At 46.9% G+C, this 18,952-nt stretch overlaps 1 protein-coding gene, 1 long non-coding RNA gene and 1 pseudogene across 3 annotated transcripts in view; all 3 read left to right on the forward strand.

Annotated features, from left to right (window-relative positions):
- The window catches only part of LOC306800781 (ankyrin repeat domain-containing protein 26-like), a 397,491-nt pseudogene that overhangs the window by 365,790 nt on the left and 12,749 nt on the right, over window positions 1-18,952 (forward strand). Inside the window, exons 3-5 of the transcript XR_013777937.1 lie at window positions 14,186-15,173; window positions 15,698-15,833; window positions 17,166-17,228. The product of XR_013777937.1 is annotated as an ankyrin repeat domain-containing protein 26-like (transcript). The remainder of the gene's footprint in view (window positions 1-14,185; window positions 15,174-15,697; window positions 15,834-17,165; window positions 17,229-18,952) is intronic.
- On the forward strand, window positions 3,729-4,805 carry LOC306800934 (uncharacterized protein). Its single transcript, XM_079303465.1, has 3 exons — window positions 3,729-3,998; window positions 4,251-4,424; window positions 4,512-4,805. The coding sequence occupies exons 1-3, from the start codon at window positions 3,993-3,995 to the stop codon at window positions 4,620-4,622; spliced, it is 291 nt and encodes a 96-aa protein (XP_079159591.1). The 5' UTR covers window positions 3,729-3,992; the 3' UTR covers window positions 4,623-4,805.
- On the forward strand, window positions 6,744-7,855 carry LOC306800937. The gene is made up of 3 exons (XR_013773948.1): window positions 6,744-6,905; window positions 7,106-7,199; window positions 7,649-7,855. It is a non-coding gene; the product is annotated as an uncharacterized lncRNA (long non-coding RNA).

Here is an 18,952-nt window from a genome sequence, read left to right on the forward strand (position 1 = left end):
AATATTTTTACTGCTAGTCATAGTGAAATGCATTCCTGTTTGAATTAGGTTTTGTTTGCTATCTGTTTTTCAGAAATTTATAGGCAACGAGTAGTCTCTAAAGATAGGAAGAAGCGTTCTAGAAAGGTGTTCCATTAGCCAAATCCCCTACGGTATACTGTACCATGGCATCACCCCCAAATTATATGAGAGTTGAGCTGCCCAGTCGCATCACTGTAGCAGAGCAATGTTGAGAATTACAGCAAACTTAACAAGCATTTTGCTTTCTATACTACATTTTCATACAGGCCGCCTGCATGTATGTTTGTATGCCTCTGTGTCAGTGCCAACTTAGCCCCATTTAGCAGAAAGTAACTTTCTGAGTCTGTCACGGGTGTTACAGAAAATTCCCAGTCTGACCATTCACAAAACTGTGGCAGTCACACACCCAGGGCCAAAAGGCTTTCCCTGCTGGAAGCGCAGCCCCTGCAGGGGGGGCGGCTCCAGCCACGTGAGGGGCTGCGCTTGACACACCTGCCACAGCCCCTACTCACAGCAATAGACACACCTGCCACAGCCCCTACTCACAGCACTGGACACACCTGCCACAGCCCCTACTCACAGCACTGGACACACCTGCCACAGCCCCTACTCACAGCACTGGACACACCTGCCACAGCCCCTACTCACAGCACCTGACACACCTGCCACAGCCCCTACTCACAGCAATAGACACACCTGCCACAGCCCCTACTCACAGCAATAGACACACCTGCCACAGCCCCTACTCACAGCACCTGACACACCTGCCACAGCCCCTACTCACAGCACTGGACACACCTGCCACAGCCCCTACTCACAGCGTCTGGTCCGGCCTCCCTGCCGCTCTGACCCCGCCTTTCCCACAGCACAGTCTCAGACATCTCGTTCCGTATTTCCCTGCAGTAACACAGGAACGGCTCGAGCTGCTGCCTCTGAGGGGAGCACCCACATGAAGAACCTCTGGGCTTCTGCAGCCTCACGGTCGCCTCCTGACCCAGCCTCTCTCTTCCGCCCGAGTCTTCGGCTTCGTCCCCCCCCCACCACGTGCAATGACTTCGCCGCTGTCACCGGTCTTCATCTCCTTTGTAACCCAAAATGTTGGCAATCCACTCAGCATGAAAGAGGTTGCCCTTATTCCTTCATGGGCTTTCCCCTGCAAAGTGATTGACTGGATTTTGCCTGAAGCAGTTGTGGAAGTACTCACCAAAACAACCCATAGGCTCAGGGTAAATAGCTTTAGATGTGGATATTGGCTGCTGGTTTTTATTTGGAATACTTCAAGGTCACTTTTGGGGAAATCAGAACATACCCAAAATAACCCACAAATATATGCACTTTATGTCATGTCTAGTCCTATGTGAAACAACTGTCCCAAAGAACCGCAGATTTATGTGCTATGGACTTTTTGCATGTACCACCCACGGCAGGGACTCAGTTCCTCAGCACTAATACGGATGGATATTATTGCTATCACACTTGCAAAATGGTGGGACTTCAGCATGTTTCACATATGGAGTAACCAAGAGCAGGTCTCTAATTTCGGGATGTGAAAAGAACATATTTTAATAGCCTCATAACAGGTGCTAGAACAAATGATGAATAAAGACAAACCTAGTTCCAGTTCATACCCTGGTTCAAAAGTGGACGCAAGCCAAGGAAAATGGCCACGTACAATCCCTACAGATCTGCAGAACTGTATTTCAGTGAAGGAAATCCCTTTAAAGCAACTTGGCATCACTCTTGTGGAGCTGTTTTAAGTACTTGCATGTCCAACACACCTGCTGCATTTCAGAGACGCAGCATGCCTAGTGGTTATGGGCGGCACTCATGAAACACACATGCCCATCAAAATACGGCTTTTCATTTTAGAGACTCTACTGTCATAGAATTGCAGGATTGTCTAGGTTGAAAATCATCCTTAAGGTTGTCAAGTCCCATTGTCAACCCAGCACTGCCGAGTCCACCACTGAACAATGTCCCTGAGTGCCACTTCTGCACTTTGTAATCTTTTAAATAGTTCCAGGGATGGTGACTCAGCCACTTCCCTAGGCAGCATCTTCCACTGCTCGACAAACCCTTCTGTGATGAATTTTTTTCTTCTTATCCAGTATAAACCTATCCTGGTACAACTTGAAGCATTTCCTTTTGTCCTCTGACTTGTTACCTGGCATAAGAGACTCACCCCCCAGCTGCCTACAAGTTCCTTTTCAGATCATCATGGCGAGCGATAACGTCTCCCTGCTGTTTCCTTTTCCCTAGGCTAAACACCCTCAGTTCCCTCAGTCATTCCTCATAAGACTTATTACCTTCCAGGATACCTAAATGCCTAAATCAGTAACCAGGCTTCCATACGATCGCATACTCCGCTATTGCAGCCTTGGAGCGATCATCTCGAGACCTGCGGCGGCCGCCGCCCGCTCGGACTGGGATCCGAGCCCACCCTGAGCTCCATTTCGGGGACGCGTGCGCAGCGGCACCGTGGCCACGCGCTGAGGGAAGAACCCAGAGCGAGGGAGGCGAGAGCTGCGAGAGCTGCGAGAGCGCTGCGGCAGCGTCGGCTCCGACCGTGCCCCGGGGCCGCCTGAGGGCAGGCAGAGCCCGGGGCCGCCGGCCGCCTCACGGGCCGCGGGCAGCCTCCTTCGGGGAGCCCGCCGAGGCCGCCCTCACGGCCGCGCCCGAGCCTGTGCCCGTGCCATTTCTGTCCTCGTGCCCGTGCCACACGCTCACGGCATCGATCGCTCCCCGCGTGCCTCTGGCCGTTGAGGCGCCGCTCACGCGTGGTGCCGCGGTTCTCTCGTTGCTCGTGGTTATGTTGGTGCCGCGGTTCTGTTGCTGCCCGCGGTTTTGCCGTTCCCCGGAGCCGGCGCTCAGAGCTGCCCAACCCTCTCTGGGAGCAGCAGCTCGTTCCGCGTTGGGAGCACTGCGCGTCCCTGCCGCCGCCTCGGAGGCTCCTGGCCGCAGCCACCGCGCGGGGCGACTTGGCCTCTCTCTTGCGAGCGCAAGTCCTCGTCGCTTTCATTTCATTGCCCCTCATTGCCATCCCCACCCGGAGGCAAGCAGCGCGCCGGGTGCTTCGCGCTGCTGTATTGCCCCCAGCAGGGCCATGGCGTTGCACGCCCTACAGAAGAGAGTCAGGGCACTCTTCATCACTAGGCGACAGCAGTCGCCATCCAGCAGCCGGTGTGGGCAGCCCTGTGCCGCCACCAGCGGTGCCTCCAGGGAGAAGGTCCGGGGCAGGCTGCACCGCGCGGCTGCCCGCGGCGACCTGGCCTGGCTGAGACGGTGGCGCTGGTATTATAGGAGAGCCGGCATCGACCCGCCGGACCAGCAGAGGCGGTCAGTTCTATGGGCCACCGAGGGGACACCTTGGCTGCTTCTGGCAGGCGCTGCTGAGGCAATTTCTGAGCCGAGCTCCACTAGTCCTCGGCAGGCTTCTCGTAAGGGAAAGGCAGAACGAGAGCATCAGCATGGTGCTGATGACCAATCCCCCCAGCAGCTTTGGATGCCATGTGGAAGCAGCGCTCTTAAGGCTGTGTGTGGAATCGCGTTCAAGCTAATGGCTTGAAAAGCGAGATTTGTCCTGTCAGCTGGACAGCAGTGAACTGTGGTGCTTTTCACGGCTGGGAGCTGCCTTCTCGGCTCCAGCACTGTTGGTAGTGCATGCTGCCGGCCTGCCGCTTTGCCGTGGTCTCTGCAGGGCTGTTTGCAGCTGCTCGGACCTCGCCCATTCTCTTCTGCCCGGTGGCTGATGCAGCAGCAGCAAGTGGGAGGAATAGAGGCTGGGCAGGGTCCCCAAGGCTATGTAAAGACACTGATATTATCATCTTTTTTTCTGTGTTGAGACTATCTGTTTCATTTTTAGGGCGCCTCTGCATCTTGCTTCTGTGAATGGCCACGCAGATGTCATCAGATATCAAGCAGGGAAGAACTGCAAGCTGAATGTGGCTGAGAACTTAAAAAGCACTCCACTGATGAGGGTAAGTGGACTGTGTTCTGATCTTGTAAGTGGAGCTTATTGACAGTGCATTGCAGGAGAGGTGTCTTGCATGATTCCTTACACAGAAGGGCCATAGAAGCATGCATGTTGTTACTTGGCGTGGCTTAGGCCTCTGTTATCTAAATCTTTGAAGATGTCCTTCAATTCCAGCATTGAGGAGATGAGCGAGTTGTGACAAGAGTGACACAAAAATGTTGAAAGTCTTCCCCCATTTTTTGTGTGTCATTCCCAGGCAGTACAGTGCCAGCAAGAGAAATGTGTGTCTGTTCTGCTAGAACATGGTGCAGACCCAAATCTGGCAAATGCTGACGGCAACACTGCCCTTCACCTGGCTGTCCTGTCTGGTAACACGACTATAGCAGGGCTGTTGCTTGAGCATAATGCCAGTAGTGATGCTGAGAACCAGGTAACCTTGGCATGCGGGTAAAGCTTCTCTTTTGAACAGGTGCGAGCTTGTCTTTGTTTTTCTAATAGAGATTCTCTCATCTTTCAGGAGGGATATACCCCCTTAGATCTTGCAGTCTCCAAACAGCATGAAGAGATGCTGGAATGTCTTCGGAAAAAAGCAGCTGATGGGCATGCTGCTGAGCAGGGTGAAAGGTGAGGGATTTGTCTAAACAGCACACAGGCCTCCTCAGTTGTCAGCAAGTGTGACTGAGGAGAGGTGTGGGAATGAGCTTAGAAAAAGAAGGAAGAGCCACATGGAAGGAGATCCCCATGTGACTGGGAAATGCAGGTCTGCTCTTGGCTGCTCTCCGACCTTCGGTACTCTTGTACTTTGTCCACTGAGGACCGTCAGAAAGTGTTGTCTGTGGTGTGCTCTCCCCACACATACCAGAACTCACTGGGAAACTTGCCATTAGCTCAGCAGCAAGGTTGCTCGGCAGGAGAGTGGGCTTTAAGCAAAGGAACAGCTGGTGCATTAAGTGGTACGAATGGGAGCATTGGGAGAAAGAGAAGCAACTTGTCCAAGGGGAAATGATGGGTTCCAGCCACACGAAAAGACAAAATGTCTTGCCCTGTAGATGGCCAGGCAGTTGAACAGCTTGCCCCAGGAGTTGGTGCAGGTGCATCCAGGGGGATTTTGAAGAGCAGCAGAAGGAGCCCTAAATAGCAGGGCCTGACATCAAGGCTGCACTCTGGAGGCAGTGGGACTGGAGATGTCCTGAGGTCCCTTCTAGGCTGCATTCTACAAGCTTACATGTACTTGGCTTTCCTTTCACTGTACTTATAGGAAAAGGGGAAACAGTTGATTTGGGAGCAATCAGGGGAAAATTATGCCAAATTGGACGTTTCCTATCAAATTTTGGATGCTTTAGGACTGCTCTTGCGGTGACTACAAGACATGAAGCTGACGTGGAGGAAGAGAAACTGTGCCTGCAGGAAGAGTTGGAGAAGGTTAAAGTGGATGTATGGAAAGCCTGTCCCAACAGAAATAAATCATGGTGTGCTTGTTACTTTCCTGTTCATCATGAAAATGGACAAAAGAGTATTCTGGGAGATGGAAGGAGAGTGATGCAAGGAAGTAGTGATTATATTGGGCTTTAACCTGCCTCTGTCCCATTTGCCTCTGCTCTCCCCACCCCCAGTGTTGACATAGAGCTGCCTTTCCTCAGTGTTTCCCCACTTCACGGTCAGGGGTGTGGGATTCCTCTCTCTGCTCTACATTCGAGGTCTTCCTGGTTTAAGAACACTCCCCAAGCAGCCCAGGGTGATTCCAAACTCCAGAGCAGGTCTGATGGTGCAGTTCACCTGGGAGCCTTTCTGAAATGGTGCTCACTGGGATGTAACTGCTGCTGTCCCTCATGGCCCCACCACACTGAGGCAAAGCTGCCTTTCCTCAGGGATCCACCACTTCCCACTCAGTGGGAGCTGGCACCTCTCTCAGTGCTGCACTTGTCATCTCTGCCACTTGAGAAAACTCCCCATGCTCCCCTGGCAGCGTGCTGTGCTCCAGAGCAGGTGCACTGGAGCAGTTTTCCTCTGACACTTCCAAGACTCCTTCCTTCTTTAGAAATAAAAGCATGTCAGTTCATGCTTTCATGCACTAGCAAATAAAGTCATTACAAAGAGCATCATCCCAGGTCCCCAGAAGGCTTGGAGCAGCAGTGTCAGGCTCTAGGAAATCTGTGGAGGGATGGGAGAGGCTGCTGCACAAGTGTGGAGACCCAGAAAGGCATTCCTAATTAAGGAAAATGAGAGGCCTTTCTGAGGTGCCTTCTCTTGATAGCAGATCTTGTTTCATCTGGCCAAAGCAAGCCCTGTTCTGTTTTCTAGCCAGCCCTGTGCCCTCTCCCTGTCTATCTGCTTTTCAGTAACTCCCACCTAGTTTCCCTGTCCCCTAGTAATTGGTCCCTAAAGTTTTCCTTGCCCTGCTCATCTCATGCAACAAATATGAACCCCCACACAAGCCCCATCACCTTTGCTCCCTGAGCTCTGGACAGTGCATGTGTGTAGCTGAAATAAACATCTCTGTAAAACCCTTGCAAAGGCCTTTCCTGCTCCTTTACTTGTTATCACCCCAAGCAACAACTAGATGCAACGTAGAAGAATAGCAAGTAACACAGCTTGTTTTTATTTGTTAGTAGAAGCAAAGCTCTAAAGATACTTGAGATGATTACAGTTCCTTGGTCAGAGGGTATGGGCAGGTATCTGCACCATGTGAATCGTGTGTATAAAAACTCACCTGACAACTGTGGATTCTCTCTGTGGCCTTACAGTTGCAGGAGGTGGAAGAAATATATCTAAATTCTGAGCATTGTGTTAAGAACTTGATGGCTGCCTTGGAGGAGAAGGAAAGAGAAACAACAGCTTCTGCCACAAAACTGCAGGAGCAGGTGTTGAAAAATTTGGAGACTGTGAAACAACTGGAAGAACTCATTGAAGGGTAAGAGAACAACACAGTGGGACCAAGAGTCTGTTGCCTACATAAGTTGGTTGGAAACCACAATAGATAGCTAGGTAGCCTTGTATCACAGCAAATCATTATGGTTTTGAATGTTGCTTTTGATTTTGTATGTTATACTCTGGTTTTTTGGAATTGATGCTCTGGCAGATTTTTAGAATAGGACATTATTTCTTGTTAAGCCTTAGATTTGAAAAGACTTGTTTGGAAGCAACTGTCCAGCAACAAAGCAACAGGATTGAAACCCTGCAGAGAGACCTGCAAGCCAGTACCTCAGTAAGCTGCTCCAAAAATTCTCTTTTCATGACTTCTGAGCCTAGTTGCCTATTACTGTAGAGAAATGTTATGGTGTATTTTTCCCAGAGAGCCAAGGGGAGATCAGTTCATTCTCTATTCTGCTGAATAGAGGCTGCTCAGAAAGCAGCTGAGGATCTAGCTGGCTTTCATAGCAAGTGGCCTCAAAGTGCTCTCTATGTCCTGTCCTACAGAGATAGTGGCCTTTCATTAGTAGCTTTGAATAGTAGCACTGCTTTGGGCTTCATCCTGAGTGAAAAGAATTACTTACAGGAGTAACTCAGGGTTCTGCCTTGCTTGCTGGTGCTAGTGAGGAGGCACAGCTGCCTCTCTGAGCCAAGCTGGGCCCTCGAACTTGGGTACATACACTTGACAGGTGGGGAGAGTTCTCTTTTTCTTTGTGGTGGTTGAAGGTGCACTCTCTCTTTCAGGCACAGGCAGCCTCCCAGGACAGAGTAGAACACATCAGAGCAAGTCATCGTGCTTCCCTGAGAAACCAGCTAAAAGACAGAACTGGAGATGTTGAATGTAAATTGGACAAGATAAAAAACACTCCGCAAGGCAGTAGTTTTGCAAAAGAATGTGCACAGGCAGAAGTGGCAAAGTACAAGGAGCTGTATCTGAAAGAAGTGAAAACTAGACGAGCAAAGGAACTGGAAAGGCAAGTCCATATTTTTTGGAGTGGTAATAAAAGTGACTCCTGTTTCCTCATGCATCTTCCTTCCAAATCACTCTTCTCCACCTGCTCAGCGTCATGTGTGGAAGCATGAGATGCCATAATTCTGCAAGACCCTTCCCCTTCATCAGCCTTCTCTTCATTTCTCTTTAGTATTTCAGCAGGAACACCACAGCAGCAACATTATTGCATTAACAGCATACTTTTCAAGTTGATATGGTTTTAACTGGTAGCTTTTTTTAGCAGTCTTTATAATTTCTTCATCCTGCATACCACACCAAAGATCAATTTCATGTCCATTACTCTTTGAGTATGAACAGGAAAGAAAGATTAGTTCTGCCATCATTGCTGCCATAAGTAAAACTTGGAGTATAAATAAGCCCCTCAGAAAACAGCATTGGATTCTGTGAAGGAATTATCTTTATTGGCTTCCGTTTAGGCGGCGGCTCTGAGCTTTGAGCTTCCCTTGGGAAGGGGGGCCAGCCCAGAGTTGTTATGCTGGTGCCTTCCAGAAGAAGCTAGGTAAACACATGGCTTTCACAGAAGGCTTTGAAGCCCTCATGCTGAGCAGTCCTAGGCGTTGGTGACACTTGCTGCTCCTCGCACCTGGTGTGGCATCTTAGAAACAGACCCTCCAAACCAGCTCAGGTCAAATGATGGGCTATTTTTGGAGGCCCTTCATCTCACAAGCCAAATAATACTCAGGGACCTGGAGTCTAACTTTGGGAAAGTGTTACTACCAAAGGTAACTCTTTGTGTGCTTTGGAATGTTTCAGAGCTAACAAGAGACTCGATAAAGCCAACGCTAAGCTCATCTGGAAGCGCCTTGAAAGGCAGTCGTCGGTCCCAAGCAGCACTGTCAGTGGAGATCTGGCTGCAACTCCAGTTCTGCATTCAACTGCACTGGGACATCTTGGCAACCGCTCAGGACTGGACAGGAATCTGAGTGCAGGAGACAGCTTCCTAAAGCAATATAGGAAGCACTTGTCATCCAGAAAGAGGCTTGTAGCCTCTGTGACCAAGGTAAGCATTTTGAAAAACCATTCTTGACTCCTGCTAGAGAGTGGCAGTGTGCAGGGTTCTCCCTCTTAGCATGAAGTTCAAATCCATTTATTGTTCCATGCCATATTGTCTAATAGGCCAAAGAAACTGCTAATCCTCAGAACAGTTGGCAGCTGTACATTGTAAGGCTGAAGATTTTGGTCACTGGGGGTGTAGCAATTTTAAAATCCGAGTCATACATAGGAATAATTGGTTAGTGGTCTGTGTACCAGAATTTGAAAGATGGGTCTTTGGTGTGTATCCCAAGGCAGGGGATGTCTGTCTGCTGCAAGTATTGCAAGAAGATTTTGGGATTCACGCCACTTGTTATATTTCCAAACTGTCACGCTTCAATCCTAACAACTGTGCCAAAGGCTGGTGCAAATGAATGTGGGTGTCTTGGTGTGGGAAAGAATGGTGAACTCTGCTAGCTGCAACCAGTGTGAATCAGTGGATTTATGAAACCAGTTTCCCTACAGAATATGAGAAGGGGAATTTCAGCTCCCTTCACTATCTCTCAACTTCTGTTCCTTTTCTATTTCATTTTCCATCTGTCCTCTTGTATTTTAGTGGTCTTTCTATTGTGAGCTTTTGGCCTTGCCTCATGTGCAGGTAGGCCATGTTCTTGTGTCTCACTGAAGACCATTGAACTTCAGGCTCTTTTTCTTTCTTCTTCAGCTCCTTAATCAAAATTCTTCTCTCTCTTCTCTGCAGCCAGAGATGAGACAAGGTTTGTAGCCTGTACTGTTTAACCTTGAGTGCTACTGGGAATGTTTTGTCTTTTTATGCTGCTAGGATTTGATTCAAACTTACTGATGCATTCCCATTGGCCTAAAGCTGGAAATGCTTTGGAGCTGCTGGTTTCTCTGAGTGAAAGAGTGACTTGCTGCTGAGTAGTTCTGTGCTTTATGTCTTTGTGAAGTTATGGCTTCTGTGGTAGTTCAGCTTCTCTAAGATGGCACCGTAGGCATGGATTTCATCAATTCTCATGGAACTTAATTAACTAGAGAAGTCTCTTTACTGCCCTTGCCTGTTCTGACAGTCAAAAAGTTCTGGGTAGCAACAGTGGTTGTGTGTGCAGTAGCAGTACTGCTCTGAAGTTCCGTTCCTAGACCCTGAGTATCATCTCATGGAGTCTGAGAGGATCCAGCTCACTCTGTGCACAAGAAGATCCGTGGATAAATAGAAAGGCAACATCTCTTCCTGGAACAGAACTACTGAGATGGTGACTGCTGCAAGTGACCCAGTATTACTGCCTGAAGAGCTAAGCAGTGAGAGGTACCTGCTCAGGACACAGACAGCAACTTGAGGAATAGTGGAATTCACTAAAATGCTGCAGTAAAGCTGCAGACAATTCTGGAAGGATATGCTAAGCTAATCAAAGCATATAACCATTAGTAATGCAATACAAAGGACAAGCTAAGCAATGCACCTAATGATGCTACAAAAGAATGCCTGTAGTGATGAAGAAAGATACATCACCAGTTACTGCAATACTTTGCCATCACCCCAGTCTGAGACACCTCAGCTCTGAGGGGAAGGTGTCACAGGGAAGGACTGGAGAACCAAGGTTCAGGGAATTCCTGTGTGCATCCACCTTGCAGGCCACTGGGCTCTGCCAGCTTTGCTGTGACAGTAGCCCAGCTTTTATACTGTTAACAAACAAGCTGGCATAATGTGTCATTTCATCCTCCTGTTGGCTTTCTCCCAGAGCCTGGCTCAAGGAGGAACCAAGGGATTGTCTTTGATCCTATACCCCTGGTTAGGCCAGATGTGGCCTCATGCAGTTTCTAGATTCAGAATGGCAAATACATGTTCTGCCAGTAAATACACATGTAACAATGCTTTGTTCATGAGCAAATATATATAGATAACATTGGCTGGAAGGTTCATCTATAGGTCAGCTTTGGCTGCAGGCCTCTTGTTCAGGCCTCAGTCAGGGCCTGTTGTTCAGCCCTTGGTACTTCAGGCCTTCTCCAGAGGGGGCAGGAGGACAATGGAGACTGCCAGAGTCCTCAAAGGTGGGTTTTCATGCAAAGGCCTTTTCATTCCTTTTCAGAGAAATCCATGTGTTGCCTTTATTTCCACCTATTTCTCTTTCCTCAGGCAGGGATGAGAATCACAAAAAGGCTACTGGAATAAATAAGAGGCAAACAAGACCTTTTTCTTCCCTTGATTCATCCGCACGTGTTGCAGAGGGCCGTGTGGAGCTTCTGGTTGTTGTGAAAGCTTCATAAATCGGGGAAAGTGCTTTCTGCCAACAGCTCAACTACTGCAGCTTTGCTCAGGATTAGTGCTGCTTTAGGTCGTCTCTTAGTCTAGGCCTTGGATTTCCTGCTTCCATCCACTACCCATGGCTCATTTCATGTTCTAGGGGGATCCCTTTCCCCAGGATTTTACTGCTGCTTGTCCATGCTTGAAAAATACTTGAAGCTTGGGGGAAGTTGTTCTTTTGGCCCCACTGAGAGGAGTTTGGCTCCATCTCTGTTCCTCCACCCTCGTGGTAGTTAATACACACAGACAAGGTGGCCTGAGCTTTGTCTACTCCAGGAAAGAAACAGGCACAGCTCCCTCAGCCTCTGCACACAGCTCACGTGGTCCAAGGCCTTTGGCATCTTCTTGGCCATCACGGGCCATCATCTTCATTTGCCATGGTACTTTTAGGTTTTATCACGTTGTCTGTGGGGTGTAACAATGTTTTAGGAGTAGTAGCAGTTCTATTTGAGTCATATTATGTCTTAACTGTATATTTGATGTATAATTCTAGGTACACCAGGAACAGGAGGGAAAACTTACTAAGGAACTGGAAAAAGGTAATGTGTCATTAGGAGTGTTTTTAAGGAAATAGGTGACTGTTTCTATGTCTTGACAGCTTTCAAGCCATTACTTTCAAATTCCTCTATTAAGCACAGAGATGTTTTTCTGCTAGCTCTCCATTTTGGACTTGAATTTGAAAAGTTCCTGCTTCCCAAAATATTGCATAGAATGTTATGCACTTGCCTTGAAAAGAACAGAAAGAAAATTCATTCACTGGCTCAAAGAGAAACTTGGTTGACGATGAAGTTGCCCTTCACTACAGTTAATTTCCAGCAAAAACATCAAGTCCCCAGATTTGTATAGATCTTTGTAGAGTTCAGCCAGCCCTTCCTTCCCTGTACATGGATTGAATTCAATACTAAACCATACCATACACGTTCTTTACTTTGTTAGATTTTTATTTTTCCTGCTGTGATTGTATGATATTTCTTGCTTGTCTTTGCAGCCTAGATGTTGGCAGTCTTGTTTGGAATATGTCACAAGTGCATGATCAGGGACAAAAGATAACATTTCTTCAGGAAGAGACTGTTCAGTAATGTTTAGGCAAACATGAGTTCAGTGCTTGCAACATGGAGCATAAAACACCCTCTACAATTTGAGGCCAGGCGTCCAAGGAGGAGTCCACCTGCTTCGTGATAGCTGGTCCTCCAGAGTCACTGCTCTGCAGGGACTGCAGCTCTTGTAGCTGTAGTGTTCCATTAAAGCACAATTTGAACGTTTAAGGGAAGCAAAGACTTGAGGCTGAAGAGCTGTGCAGGAGCTGTGCTAACAAGCACTGCTAAGGGCCACTGGAGTCGTGTGCAGTCCCAGAAGATGTTCACTGAACGTCTGTCACTAGCTTTACAAATGCTGTTGACTGATAAGCAAATGTGCACAAAACGTGTTTCTTCCTTTTGCCCAGCTCTTCCCTTGTTAGGTATCCTTGGAATTTTTGAAGCCTCATTCGGGTTTAGAGACTCTCAAGTCACATAGAATGTTCCTACAGCGCTTTATTTCTTCCTGTGTGCTGTAAAAGTAACATAAAGAATGTTGTCTCTTCTCCCCACAGCCACTGCTGGACTTGAAACTAGATGTGCTCGACTTACAAAGAAGTTTCATTTGTCCCAGGATCCCGTTTCCAGAGCAAAATATTAGTTCTGCCTCACGGTCGCCTCCTGACCCAGCCTCTCTCTTCCACCCGAGTCTTCGGCTCTTCCCTCCCCACCACGTGCAATGACTTCGCCGCTGTCACCGGTCTTCATCTCCTTTGTAACCCAAAAGTTCGGCAATTCCAGGCTCCAGCCGTGTCTCTGGGAGTCTGATCACCGGACTAGCGTCACCCATCTTCGTGCCTTGAATATCCCGAAGGTTGGCAGTTCACGGCCTCTTGTCTCAGGCTCCCACCCAGCGCTTAACCTGCATCAGTCGGCAGCTTGCGAGCCCAGCTGGCTGGAGCAGACGTGTTCCTCTGATCAGGCACGTGACAAGATGGTATCTGAAGCTCCCCTCCATCCCCTTTGCTGCTGTATTAATCCTCGCCCATTCGCCCAAGGCTGACAGCAGCACTAAACGCCCCGAGGTATTAATTCCAGCCGAGCGCTATTCCGCCCGCAACTGCCCCGGGCGCGGGGCCGGGCTCGGGGCTGTCGGGGGCGGCGGCCGCGAGCTGTGCCCCGGAGCTGCCTGAGGTGCGCTCCGCAGGAGCCGCATCGCGTCGAGATCGCTGCGGGACCTCTCCTCCCCTGCCCCTGTCCCTGTCCCTTCCCTGCTTCCCTGAGGCACGATACAGCCCGCCGTCTCTCTCCCTAGCGAGATTGTGCCCGCGTTCCTGCTGCGGGATGAAAAGGATCTTCGAGTTCGGGAGGAGGAGGAAGGGGCAGCCGCCGTCCGGCAGCGCCTCCCTTCCCTGCCCCGCCGGTGCCTACGAGCTTCGGCAGAAGGACCTGGGCAAGCTACACCGTGCGGCCGCCAGCGGCGACCTGGCCCAGGTGCGGCAGGGACTGAAGAAGTGCGGCATCGACGGGCGGGACAAGGGGAGCAGCAAAAGCCAAACCTGACACTGTTAAGGAGTGCTTCACAGCAGTTCAGGAAAAACAGTAAGTTATTTGCAAAAGGTTGCATGATGTACTGATATATACTATAGACTTGTTAAGTAGGGGGTTTTTTTTGGTTGATTTCAGGGTTTTTTTGGAAATAGTAAATGAGGAAAGTAGTGTTTTGTAAACACTTATAATGTTAATAGTTCAGAATAAAATAAATAATTAAAAAGAAGATATTAATCCCCTCCTAAGTCCTTTTCCATCATCTGGTTCATCATCCATCCTGCCCCACCTAATTTCTTCATTTCTAAATGTTCCCAAATGGCTCCTCTCTTGTACATGAATCTGATAACATGCCAATTACTGTTTACATAATTCCTTCTGTTCATATGCATTTTTCTTTTTTGTTTTTTCAGGTGATGGTGGTGGTTCTAGAATTGAAAGTACAAAGTCGCCAAAGAAAAGTATCAAACATAGAATCCCATCAGGTGCAAATGTAAACAAAGGAGACAGTGAAGAATTTTTTAATCACGATGTCTCAGCTGCAAGCAACCTGGATGAAGAAGAGCTGGAGGAGGAAATAGGAGGAGGAAGGGGATGAAAATGGCAATGAAGATGGTGATGAAGATTAGGAGGAGGATGAAGATTTTACTGAAGATGAAAAGGAGGAGGAAGAGCTGGAAGATGAAGAAACAGTCTAATGAAATGCTGGAAGAAGACCAAACAGAATCTAAAGGGGAAATTAATCAGAAATTCGAGTATTTCAGTAAAGCAAAACATGAAGGGGATGCTCAGTGTGGAACTGGAGATGTGTGTGGTGATCATGAAATAACTAAAGAACGTGATGACAAAGTGAAGGATTCTGTTGATACTCCTGTGTCTTTCATGTGTCTTTCCTGGGTCTTGTGAAAAGTTTCAAGAAAATAAATGGCAGTGTCTCCTAAGATCATGAGTCATGAAATACCTTGCAAGTTAGTACCAAAACAAGCTGTCTTTCCAAATCTAAATAATCTGCAAGATATGCAAGAAAGCTTGAACAGGAGAAGCATGACTGAGGAGACATTTCACAGAAAGGCTGACTCCTGTTTTGCAGGCTGTGAAATGACAGACTGGAAAAAAGAGATACCTCAGCCTCTCTTAGATAGTTGTGGTGTTAAGGAGGAAATGTCAAACTTCAGTGATAGCTTTGAAAGTGGCAAAAATTCTTGGCTAGCAGAAAAATGCCCAGGACCTGAAGGTGAAAGACCAACCTCTGTGGTGCCTGAACATGTTGATGGTGAAGATACTGAAGAGGAATATGAAGGAGTAGATGATAAAGTCTGTAAAGCACTGAAACAAGAAAGTGAAAACTTGCAGTTAAACGAGCAAGAAGATTTGAGAGCAGCACTTCATTCAAGCACTGAAGTAAGTAGATAAGGATGATTCAATTACAAGGGAATTTTCTAAGGGTCATATATAGGTAAGAAGCACATAGTAAACTGGATTTCTTTTAATGCTTATCTTTCACATATCTCCATCTTTTCATCATCCATTTTTGATGTTAGTGTCTTACTTGGAGTCAAAACAGTTTCTTTGCTATGGTATGGTAATATAGTATGGAAAAAGAGTAGGCAGTAGACTCTGGAATCGGTTAGATTTGTATCAGTTCTGTTACAGTTTTTATCTGTGAAGTTTTACTACCATTTAGGAAAATTCATGGTGTGATAGCTGAAAGTGAGGAAACAAAAAGAATTTTGAATAAGATTGAGAGCAGGAAACCAATGATTTTTTCTGTGGAGCAAAGTAGAGGGAAAAAAGAAATACACTCTGGAATGTTGTAACTGAAATGAAGCTAGAAGTTAGACTGACATGAGGAATTGCTTATGGAGGAACAGCAAAGATGATGTTTGTTACTGTTCTTTTCAGCTGTTTTGGCTGATCTCTTTTAGGGAGAATCATCTGACTACCAAGAAGATGAGAAGGACGGTGCTGGCAGAAAGCTGCAAACTCCAGGTGTTGAGGATGTGAAAAATTCTGTTTGTAATGATAGGCATGAAGTCCACAAAGCTTCAAAGGACAATTCTGGTGAGAGAAATGACTTTGTAAATCCTGGCCCAAGTTCTTCATCTACAAATGTTAATGCATAGAAAGTGAATTCAAATGGTGATTGATTCCTATGACAGCAAAATATTCCTTTGCCTGTGAGTCCTACTGGACATTGGCAGAGAAGGAAAGGACATTGTGTTGCTTTTCATTCATTCTTAAAAGAACTGAAATTGTATGCCAAGCAATGCAATATGAAGCAAGTGCCATTCTTGATTTGTTGTGCATTCTCCCTGAAGTGGTCTAAATAAAATGCAGAGACGAAAAAGACAAGGAGGACTAGAATGTCTTGAGTGACAACAGTGTTCCCTTTTATGAAGAGCACTGTCACATTGAAATGCTGTGACTGATCTTGGCTGAAGCCAGGGGAGGATTTGAGTCAAGCTAAGAGAAAGCTGTTCCAGTGCCTCACTTTATCCAGTTTTAAAATGTAGATGAGTGATGTCTCCAGCACCATGTGCTTGAAAACATTACCAGCCTAGTCAGAGTAGAGCACTTTGGTACTGACCTGAGGTCTGACAGTTGGAAGAGAAAGCACCATTTCCATTGTCTGTGTCCAGAGTGCAGCTTGTTTCAGTAGATGTTACTAGAGCACGTGTAGCTGCTGTTCAGATGCTGTGCAGGGGGCCCTGGCAGAACCTGCTGTTGTGCCTGTACCTGCTCATCTGGCTATATGTGTTTTACCATAAGTGTGTACTTGGCATAGTGTAAGTAGTCACAGTTCAGACTGGAGCCAACAGTTGCCTCTTGGGGGATGAATGTCCTCACAGGCATTCAGCTCCCTTCTTTACCTGTATGTGTCCACACAATTGAATACTGAATCAGTTTTTCCTAATGGAGTAGCTTAAAATAAAAATACAATAGTAAAATCTGGCTAGGAACCCTCTGAGACTGAGCCTTTAAATCGCCTGGTAGTACAAGGGGATCATTGTTTCTTGGTGACTTTGTTGGTGTTAGTGTGAGGAGGTTTTGAATGATATTCCTGTGGCACACCCTGTACAATGGGAAGTGATAGTAAATGCCAAGTTTGGGAGCTGTAGCATGGGAGAGCTTAACTGTGTATACAACAGAACCACAGGATGCTGGAGTATCTTCCTGAGTGTTACCCAAGCGTGTTGGGTATTGCCTGTAGCTTTGTCAGCTGTTGTGCATTTCTGATGGAAAGGAAGCAAAAGGAGCTGGAAGTGTAAAGGATGTGTGTGGGTGGGAAGAAGCACTTGAATAAAACTTGGTTCTTAGTTTGTCCTCATCAATGGAACCTGCATCTTTGGATGCACAAACGCTCAAGCATCTCACTTCTTACCTTATTTGCAGGTACCCTTCCAACAGTGGGAGCAGAGCAAGAGGAAGATGCTGAATCTCCCTGGGAATTCAGAGGTACATTTTGTGAAGGACACAAGGGTTTCCACTGCAGGAAGTAGGAGTAAGATCCAGAATCACTTGAGAGCTTCCTTTTGATTTGGACACTGCTGTTGATAAGGTTTATTTCCTCTTTTTTTCCTTTTGCCATATGTTTGTAAGAGGGGGCCTTTGAAATGCTTCTGCTCTAGGTCAACTGCTCAGTTAGGATTGGGATAAAGTTAAACTGAGCTAATGGCTTGGGTCTCAGCAATTGCCCTTTGAATTTTGTTTCTAGTATAGTAGTGAAACAGTGAAGTTCCTTGCTGCCTAAAATAGTCTGACCTTTTCACAGAGGCTGGCAAGATTGCAGCTTTTTCACCATACAGCCCTAGTCTGCTGACCTGGTTAGCTGTTGCCCTTGGGGTCTACAATCCTAGATATTGTCTAGCTCCTCCTGCACAGATCCTCTCTGCCTTTTGTAGGTGTACTCTGTCCTCTTTAAAGTCATGTTCAGTAGAGACACTGCACATGCTGGCCTTGTTTGCCTTTTTTGTTCTTCCTGTCTGTGGCAATAAGCAAGGTCTGTAGCTAAGTGCCTCTGGTCCTTCTTTGGAGAAGAAAGAACTCTTCCCATCCCCTTCTTAAAAATACAAGGTTAAAAGATTAGTTTTAAGGTAGTTGTAAGCTCTGCCTTGCTAATCTTTGATCCAAATGGCCCTTGTGGTTGGGATCAGCAGTGTGTTCTTTCACCACTGCAGGATATATGCCTTGGGAATGTCATTACCAACCCTAATGTCATTTACAAGTTCAGCACAAATGCTGGACCACTGTGGACATGTAGCTGTTGGTTCATAACCTGTATCTTGGGCTACCATTGAGTTAATTCTTGTTTGTGGTTGTCCAATTTGTCAAGTTTTGTCTTTGTGGCAGAATAGTGGTGTGAAGGTTTTGCCTAGGATCTGAAAACAAGCACAATTGCTGTGATTTTCCAATAGATTGTGTTTTGATAGATTCTTGTCCAGGACCTTAAAAAACGTTTTTGTATCTAGAATATACTTGATACCATGCTGCATGAATTGGTTTAGCAGGAACATTTTGTATAGAAATGGAATTGTTGAAAATGCATTGGTACCAATTCTTATTCCTGTGTTTTAGGCTACACAGGCAGATTCTGAAATGCCAAGAAATACATCATGTGGTGTGCTGCTGCCAGCTGCAGAGAGACATGGAGCATGCTCCCAGTTTGTTCCAGGGGAAAGTGACAATGGTAACTTCCTGGTGGGCTGGTGTTTGTCTGTGAGCATTCATAGGCTAAAGTACACTTTTATCAGTGTCTGTCTTAGAAATGCTGTCACTGTGTGAGTGCAAACCCTACCAATGAAGTGCTTACTGTTTGGTAATTAATGCCAGTAATCACAGCACTTACTGGCCAGTTTGTAAAGGAAATTCTTTGCGTTATTTTTGTTCTTCAGGTGAATATCTAGTTTTTTATATTCAAGTTCTTGTTTCATAGCGATGACAGTGTATGTCTGTTAGGGCTGACATTTCTCAGCATTTGACATTCTTAGATGATAATGCAGAAGAAGACCCCTATAATCTGGCTTAGCATTTTTGTCCCCCCTAGCTTAACTTTTGATAGCTTTATGTTGTGCTTTGCCTATGGTCTAAAATAGGACTGCAAATACAGGGGGTTTTGGTGAGGATTTCTGCCTGTAGTTTGTGATGCTGTCTCTTGAGCATCTTGAGCAAACCTTGACAAT

This window comes from Erithacus rubecula (assembly GCF_903797595.1).
Source record: "Erithacus rubecula genome assembly, chromosome: 4".
NCBI lineage: Eukaryota > Metazoa > Chordata > Aves > Passeriformes > Muscicapidae > Erithacus > Erithacus rubecula.

Coding starts and splice junctions, on each gene's coding strand:
- LOC306800934 (XM_079303465.1), top strand. Junction 4,425..4,511: donor GTAGTGATGCTGAGAACCAG/GTAACCTTGGCA, acceptor CTCATCTTTCAG/GAGGGATATACCCCCTTAGA.